We start from the raw sequence: 9,030 nt of genomic DNA, 5'->3' as shown, positions 1-9,030 counted from the left end.
GACCATAATTATATCCTCCTGATTCCTGCTTACAAGCAAAAATTAAAGCAGGAACCACCAGTAACTACATCAATTCAAAAGTGGTCAAATGAAGCAGATACTAAGCTACAGGACTGTTTTGCTAGCACAGACTGGAATATGTTCCGAGATTCCTCCAATGGCATTGAGGAGTACACCACATATGTCATTGGCTTCATCAATAAGGTCATCAATGACGTCATCCCCACAGTGACCGTACGTACATACGCCAACCAGAAACCATGGATTAGTGTGAGATGTGAGAATGCTGTTCATTGACTACAGCTCAGCGTTCAACACCATAGTGCCCTCAAAGCTCATCAATAACTAAACACCTCCCTCTGCAACTGGATCCTGGACTTCCTGACGGACCGCCCTCCGGGTAGGAAGGGTAGGTAACAACACATCCGCCATGCTGATCCTCAACACAGGGGCCCCTCAGGGGTTTTTGCTCTGCCCCCTCCTGTACTCCATGTTCACTCATGACTGCACGGCCAGGCACCACTCCAACACCATCATAATATTTGCCAATGACACAACAGTGGTAGTCCTGATCAGCGACTGTGGACTACAGGAAAAAGAGGACTGAGCACGCCCCCATTCTCATCGACGGGGCTGCAGTGGAGCAGGTTGAGAGCTTCAAGTTCCTTGGTGTCCACATCACCAACAAACGAACATGGTCCAAGCACACCATGACAGTCGTGAAGCGGGCACGACAAAACCTATTCCCCCTCGGGAGACTGAAAAGGTTTGGTATGGGTCCTCAGATCCGCAAAAAGTTCTACAGCTGCACCATCGAGAGCATCCTGACTGGTTGCATCACTGTCTGGTATGGCAACTGCTCGGCCTCCGACCGCAAGGCACTACAGAGGGTAGTGCGAACGGCCCAGTACATCACTTGAGCCAAGCTTCCTGCCATCCAGGACCTCTATACCAGGCTGTGTCAGAGGAAGGACCTGAAAATTGTCAAAGACTCCAGCCACCCTAGTCCACAACCTCAAACAGTCACACTCCAAACTCCACTACGGCCAAGACCAAAGAGCTGTCAAAGGTCACCAGAAACAAAATTGTAGACCTGCAACAGGCTGGGAAGACTGAATCTGCAATAGGTAAGCAGCTTGGTTTGAAGAAATCAACTGTGGGAGCAATTATTAGGAAATGGAAGATATACAAGACCACTGATAATCTCCCTCGATCTGGGGCTCCACGCAAGATCTCACCCCGTGGGGTCAAAATGATCACAAGAACGGTGAGCAAAAATCCCAGAACCACACGGGGGGACCTAGTGAATGACCTGCAGAGAGCTGGGACCAAAGTAACAAAGCCTACCATCAGTAACACACTACGCCACCAGGGACTCAAATCCTGCAGTGCCAGACGTGTCCCCCTGCTTAAGCCAGTACATGTCCAGGCCCGTCTGAAGTTTGCTAGTGAGCATTTGGATGATCCAGAAGAAGATTGGGAGAATGTCATATGGTCAGATGAAACCAAAATATAACTTTTTTGTAAAAACTTAACTCATCATGTTTGGAGGACAAAGAATGCTGAGTTGCATCCAAAGAACACCATACCTACTGTGAAGCATGGGGGTGGAAACATCATGCTTTGGGGCTGTTTTTCTGCAAAGGGACCAGGACGACTGATCCATGTAAAGGAAAGAATGAATGGGGCCATGTATCGTGAGATTTTGAGTTAAAAACCTCCTTCCATCAGCAAGGGCATTGAAGATGAAACGTGGCTGGGTTTTTCAGCATGACAATGATCTCAAACACACCGCCCGGGCAACGAAGGAGGGGCTTCGTAAGAAGCATTTCAAGGTCCTGGAGTGGCCTAGCCAGTCTCCAGATCTCAACCCCATAGAAAATCTTTGGAGGGAGTTGAAAGTCCGTGTTGCCCAGCAACAGCCCCAAAACATCACTGCTCTAGAGGAGATCTGCATGGAGGAATGGGCCAAAATACCAGCAATAGTGTGTGAAAACCTTGTGAAGACTTACAGAAAACGTTTGACCTCTGTCATTGCCAACAAAGGGTTTATAACAAAGTATTGAGATAAACTTTTTGTTACCAAATACTTATTTTCCACCATAATTTGCAAATAAATTCATTAAAAATCCTACAATGTGATTTTCCGGATTTTTTTCTCATTTTGTCTGTCATAGTTGAAGTGTACCTATGATGAAAATTACAGGCCTCTCATCTTTTTAAGTGGGAGAACTTGCACAATTGGTGGCTGACTAAATACTTTTTTGCCCTACTGTACATACCATACGAAACGTAGCATACCATACTAATTTTAGTCGATCTGATTTGAATTCACTATGTTAAGTTCAGGTTGCTCCACCACCAACTCCTCCACCACCATTAGGGTGCAATGTTTTATTTGATTGACTTAAAAACAAATCTTGTCCTATGTAGGGTAGAATGAATTAATTCCACTTTTAAACAAAAGCCCTTCCGAGGTATACAGATTTTAATATGCAAACTACTACTTCTTCCATTTCAAGTTAATGACATTGAAAATACAAATGCACTGTTACACCGTTTCACACTTACAGAAACTGAATTTCAAAGTCCAAGGGGAACATCTAGTGGAAAAAGATAAAAACATGTCCATTACTTCACTGGGCACTGGAGTGTAGATTTTTTTAGCACTCAAAAACTTGATATGCTAAAACAAACAAAACATACACTACATATACAAAAGTATGTGGACACCCCTTCAATTTAGTGGATTTGGCTATTTCAGCCATACCCATTGATGACAGGTGTATAAAATCGAGCACACAGCCATGCAACCTCCATAGACAAACATTGATAGTAGAATGGCCTTACTGAAGAGCTCAGTGGCGTTCAATGTGGCACCGTCATAGGATACCACCTTTCCAGTCAGTTTGTCAAATTCCTACCCTGGTCAACTGTAAGTGCTGTTATTGTGAAGTGGAAACGTCTAGGAACAACAACGGCTCAGCCGCGAAGTGTTAGGCCACACAAGCTCACAGAACAAGACCGTTGAGTACTGAAGCTCGTAAAAATCGTCTGTCCTCGATTGCAACACTCACTACCAAGTACCAAACCGCCTCTGGAAGCAACATCAACACAAGAACTGTTCGTCAAGACCTTCATGAAATGGGTTTCCATGACCAAGCAGCTGCACACAAGCCTAAGCTCACCATGCACAATGCCAAATGTCTACTGGAGTGGTGTAAAGTTAGCCGCCATTGGACTCTGGAGCAGTGGAAACACGTTCTCTGGAGTGATGAATCATGCATCACCATCTGGCAGTCCAAAGGATGAATCTGGGTTTGACAGATGTCAGAAGAACGCTACTTGCCCGAATGCAGTGCCAACTGTAACATTTGGTGGACGAGGAATAATGGTCTGGGGCTGTTTTTCATGGTTCGGGCTCCTTAGTTCCAGTGAAGGGAAATCTTAACACTACAGCATACAATTTACATTCTAGACAATTCTGTGCTTCCAACTTTATGTCAACAGCACAAAGCGAGGTCCATACAGAAATGGTTTGTGGAGATCAGTGCTGACCTCACTAATGCTCTTGTGGCTGAATGGAAGCAAGTCCCTGCAGCAATGTTCCAACAGCTAATGAAAAAACTTCCTATAAAAGCAGAGGCTGTTATAGCAGTAAATGGGTGACCAACTCCATATTAATGCCCCCGATTTTGGAATTAGATGTTCAACGAGCATACTTTTGGTCATGTAGTGTATATCAGAGGATACTTAACTAGCTTTACATACCGTAACGTTTTTTTGGCATGGAGTCATGATTATAAAACGTTACATATGAAAACAGATTTCAAAATATTCAAAGCGAGTCGTCATCTCACCGGAAGTTACACGCACAAAATATGTGACACTGTAGTTAGTTCTGGAACACCAGTCTTTTTTATTCCTACGAAGGTCGATTAGACATAGGCACATTAGCTACTGTACTGAGTCGTTTCTTCAAACACGAAGGAATTTTCTTGTTATATTTCACTAGCTAGCTTTAAAAATTGAAAATGCCAAGAGGAAGCAGAAGCCGGACGTCAAGAATGGCCACTCGAGCCAGGTATGCAAATAGGAAAAATAATGATATTAATAACGCATTGTCAGCTAGCTAATTTAGCATCAAGCAAGCTGCCTGCTATTACTTGCTCGCAAGGCTTGCATCCTTTCCCTGTGTTGCCCAGTCTATATTTTAATACGTGATAAACGGTATCTATTTCAAAGTTATGATAGTTAACTAGATAACGTTATGTAGCTAGCTAGTTTGCTAGACACCTGCTAATGATGTTAAGTGAAAGGTGAAACTAATAATTAATTAAGGAACTAAATGTACTGAATCTGGTGGGTTAATCTTTACACTACCCTAATTATATGTTACTGAATTGGCCGAGAGTAATTTACTGAAATCGATGCTGCTAATGGACCTAATTCAAGTTCTTCAGTGAGCATGATTGAATTGACACTTGATTGCTCATCTCTCTCTTTCTCTCAAACCAGGGTAGCCCCACCGCCACCTCCCATGGCCAGGGCTGCACCCCAACCACCACCCTACGCTCCAGTGCCTGCCCCCCCACCACCACCCTACGCTCCAGTGCCTGCCCCCCCACCACCACCCTACGCTCCAGTGCCTGCCCGTGCCCCTGGCTGCCATGGCTGCCCCAGCCACTGCTGCTCCCCGGCAGCCAGGCATGTTTGCGCAGATGGCCACCACAGCCGCTGGGGTAGCCGTTGGCTCAGCCGCAGGGCACATGATCGGCCACGCAATGACTGGTGGAGGCGGGGGAAGCCATGAGGCTGCCAAGCCTGATGTCACCTACCAGGTAGGTGATCACTGCTTAATCACAGTGAGTGACTGGGCCATGATATTGAAGTGACTTTCTGTCATGTAGCCTAGTTAGTAATGGTAGTGATGAGTATAAGCGAGACAGAGAGGATAAACCATGGAGGATTATACCCTGTGCCAGTCCTTAAAGAATGGGCATCTAAAAAGTTAAGAATAAAATCAACACTAACCTCAAATACTTTATGTTTCTCAGGAGCAGCCCCAGCAGTACCAACAGCCACCTCCCATGTACCAGCCAGCACAGTATCAGCCCCAGTCCATGTTCCAGCAGGAGCCTGCTGCACAGCAGGGAACCTGCTCCTACGAGTTCAAGCAGTTTATTGAGTGTGCTCAGACCCAGAGTGACCTGAAACTCTGAAGGCTTCAGCGAGGTGCTCAAGCAGTGCAAGTTGTCCAATGGTGAGTTTAAGTGTGTGTATGTGTGAATACAATCTTACCTGTTACTGGAAATATTTGTGTAAAAGAGGGTGCTTTGTGTCCCTGAAAATGTTAAATAGTTGTATCATGACTTGTATGCATACGTTAGATGTTATCAGTTGACTATCCCTTGCCTTCCCTGGTGTCACCTTTTGGAATAGGATTAAGATGAGGTTTTATGGCAGCTAGTGTTCTTCAGTCTGGTTCCTGGATGGTGTTCTGTAGGTGTCTGGTATTCATTCAATTAAGTCTGACTCTTGAGTCAACTGAGCAAATTTGTTGAAAGCCCCACAAAATGTAGCTAGGCACACTTTAAAGGGGAACTGACAGAGTTTTAGCAACATGAAATCTTATTCAAATCTGTTCATATACATTAGATTGTTTTGACAGGCGAGCACTTGAGTCATTTTCACACATTCATGGAATGTTAGGGAATGACAGAGTAAGGCATGTGTGTGAAAGTGGCTGTGCGTTTGGCCAATTAATAAACATTGCACTAAATAAAACCGAATAAAAAAAATATATTGCCAAGGACTGGACTCTACACAGACTGGTGTGTCATAGACAATCAGAGCTACAGTGCCTTGCGAAAGTATTCGGCCCCCTTGAACTTTGCGACCTTTTGCCACATTTCAGGCTTCAAACATAAAGATATAAAACTGTATTTTTTTTTGTGAAGAATCAACAAGTGGAACGACATTTATTGGATATTTCAAACTTTTTTAACAAATCAAAAACTGAAAAATTGGGCGTGCAAAATTATTCAGCCCCTTTACTTTCAGTGCAGCAAACTCTTTCCAGAAGTTCAGTGAGGATCTCTGAATGATCCAATGTTGACCTAAATGACTAATGATGATAAATACAATCCACCTGTGTGTAATCAAGTCTCCGTATAAATGCACCTGCACTGTGATAGTCTCAGAGGTCTGTTAAAAGCGCAGAGAGCATCATGAAGAACAAGGAACACACCAGGCAGGTCCGAGATACTGTTGTGAAGAAGTTTAAAGCCGGATTTGGATACAAAAAGATTTCCCAAGCTTTAAACATCCCAAGGAGCACTGTGCAAGCGATAATATTGAAATGGAAGGAGTATCAGACCACTGCAAATCTACCAAGACCTGGCCGTCCCCCTAAACTTTCAGCTCATACAAGGAGAAGACTGATCAGAGATGCAGCCAAGAGGCCCATGATCACTCGGGATGAACTGCAGAGATCTACAGCTGAGGTGGGAGACTCTGTCCATAGGACAACAATCAGTCGTATATTGCACAAATCTGGCCTTTATGGAAGAGTGGCAAGAAGAAAGCCACCCATAAAAAGTGTCGTTTAAAGTTTGCCACAAGCCACCTGGGAGACACACCAAACATGTGGAAGAAGGTGCTCTGGTCAGATGAAACCAAAATTGAACTTTTTGGCAACAATGCAAAATGTTATGTTTGGTGTAAAAGCAACACAGCTGAACACACCACCACTGTCAAACATGGTGGTGGCAGCATCATGGTTTGGGCCTGCTTTTCTTCAGCAGGGACAGGGAAGATGGTTAAAATGGATGGGAAGATGGATGGAGCCAAATACAGGACCATTCTGGAAGAAAACCTGATGGAGTCTGCAAAAGACCTGAGACTGGGACGGAGATTTGTCTTCCAACAAGACAATGATCCAAAACATAAAGCAAAATCTACAATGGAATGGTTCAAAAATAAACATATCCAGGTGTTAGAATGGCCAAGTCAAAGTCCTTGACCTGAATCCAATCGAGAATCTGTGGAAAGAACTGAAAACTGCTGTTCACAAATGCTCTCCATCCAACCTCACTGAGCTCGAGCTGTTTTGCAAGGAGGAATGGGAAAAAAATTCAGTCTCTCGATGTGCAAAACTGATAGAGACATACCCCAAGCGACTTACAGCTGTAATCGCAGCAAAAGGTGGCGCTACAAAGTATTAACTTAAGGGGGCTGAATAATTTTGCACGCCCAATTTTTCAGTTTTTGATTTGTTAAAAAAGTTTGAAATATCCAATAAATGTCGTTCCACTTCATGATTGTGTCCCACTTGTTGTTGATTCTTCACAAAAAAATACAGTTTTATATCTTTATGTTTGAAGCCTGAAATGTGGCAAAAGGTCGCAAAGTTCACGGGGGCCGAATACTTTCGCAAGGCACTGTACAATAGGCCTATATACAAATAAGCCATTTGCCACACTGGACTGTGTTTACAAGCAGTAGCAACAGCGTGACTTCAGATCATTAGAAAGCATTCGCCAAAAGCTACTAAATACACCTGAATGGATTTCTGCAAATATGTAAATACCACAGGAGTGGTACATTTGGGAAATGTACAGTCCTATTGATAAAACAACCATGAAAAGGTAGGCTCGCTCTCCCTCCATTGCCTATGCACAACAACAAGATCAACAACTGTTAGTCAGAGCGAGATGAGGGAACAGTAGAAAAATCCTCTCAAACTTTATCAGCTTGTGGTTGGCTGTCAAATTCCAATGATAAACGATGGGGAATAGTAGCCTCCTCGTCCTTCTGCAGCTTGCCTGCCAATGCATGCTTGTCCCAACCCACGTTTTGACAACTGAATGGGAACTTGCCCATTTGATCGATGCCAAATACATTCGATTGACAACTAAGAGATATGGTAACTGTGGATTACAGTTGTTCCAAGTTTAGCATAGCTAGCTAGCAAGTGATTCATGTCATGCTAGCTAACCAAATGAGACCTGTATTTCTAGCTGTAGCCAAAGAAAAATGACATGTTGGGTAAAAAGTTGTCCACTCGTCCAATGACATAACATCCTCCTAGCAGCTAGCCAGATAACGTTAGGCTCAGTGTTTTTAGCTTGGTAAATAAATGGCTGCATAAATAAATAAGCTAGCCAATTAGCCACGTTATGACTGATTTGTGAACATTGCACTTGCTAGTTTCATTCTAACATTCCCAGCCTTAGTTACATTTGATAGTTTTTGTCCAAACTATTGAGTTTAAAAACTGAAACCGTGCATCCCTAATGGCTGGAGGAAGCAAACAATGTACCAGGCCAGCTGTGATTTACAATCTGATAGCAGTATTTGTTGGACTAACAAGAAATGTATTGGTGAATTATATTAACCATGAATTGAACTGCATCCACCTATTCTGCCAACAATGCTTTCTCTATGTCATGGAATTGAGTTAAATATAACCTATTTTTCAAACCTAAACTGGAAATGTTATATTTGACTTCTATGATTGCTTGTTTCATATCTGCAAAGTAGTTAAAACGGCTGCCAGTTCCACTTTAATGTATTTCGTCATATGTTCATAATAGTTACGGGGTTGCACTCAATATTGTTGGTCCCCAAGATATTTAACTACAAATGTATGCAATACATTCATGAAATGTGTAGGAGCTCATGCCAGGTGCTCACACTTGATTTCACTGTAAGGACTGCCCTCCCCTCCCATTTCCAGTGAGGGCGTTGCTAGTTAAAAAATGTTTCCCTAATGTTGTGCTGGGGTCTGGTCTGGTGGTAGTGCTGCTACCACACATGCTCCCTGTACTCCCTCTCCTCTATCTGTCCATCTCAATGACTTCACTAAATCGATCAAGTAAAAACTACAAAATGTCAAATGTTCCCTAATGTAACTTTTACTTTTTATTTATTTCCTCCACAGGGATGTCCTGAGAGGGAGACGAACAACCCCAACGCTGAACACACACACACACACACACACACTAAACAAGTAATTTGTTTTGGCAG

The 9,030-nt window shown here is 43.3% G+C and overlaps 1 protein-coding gene across 1 annotated transcript; it reads left to right on the top strand.

Annotated features, from left to right (window-relative positions):
- Positions 1–3,920: 3,920 nt before the first annotated feature.
- Positions 3,921–8,955, top strand: LOC110507717 (coiled-coil-helix-coiled-coil-helix domain-containing protein 2). Its single transcript, XM_021587917.3, is given in 5 exon segments — positions 3,921–4,084; positions 4,519–4,841; positions 5,058–5,218; positions 5,220–5,263; positions 8,945–8,955. Coding segments are annotated over 4 exon segments (387 nt in total). The 5' UTR covers positions 3,921–4,084; positions 4,519–4,670.
- The last annotated feature ends 75 nt before the right edge of the window (positions 8,956–9,030 follow it).

Source organism: Oncorhynchus mykiss, chromosome 27 (genome assembly GCF_057628025.1).
Source record: "Oncorhynchus mykiss isolate SJ-2025 chromosome 27, ASM5762802v1, whole genome shotgun sequence".
Classification (NCBI taxonomy): domain Eukaryota; kingdom Metazoa; phylum Chordata; class Actinopteri; order Salmoniformes; family Salmonidae; genus Oncorhynchus; species Oncorhynchus mykiss.
Note: the sequence above shows the minus strand (reverse complement) of the source record. Positions and strands in the feature narration are given on the sequence as shown.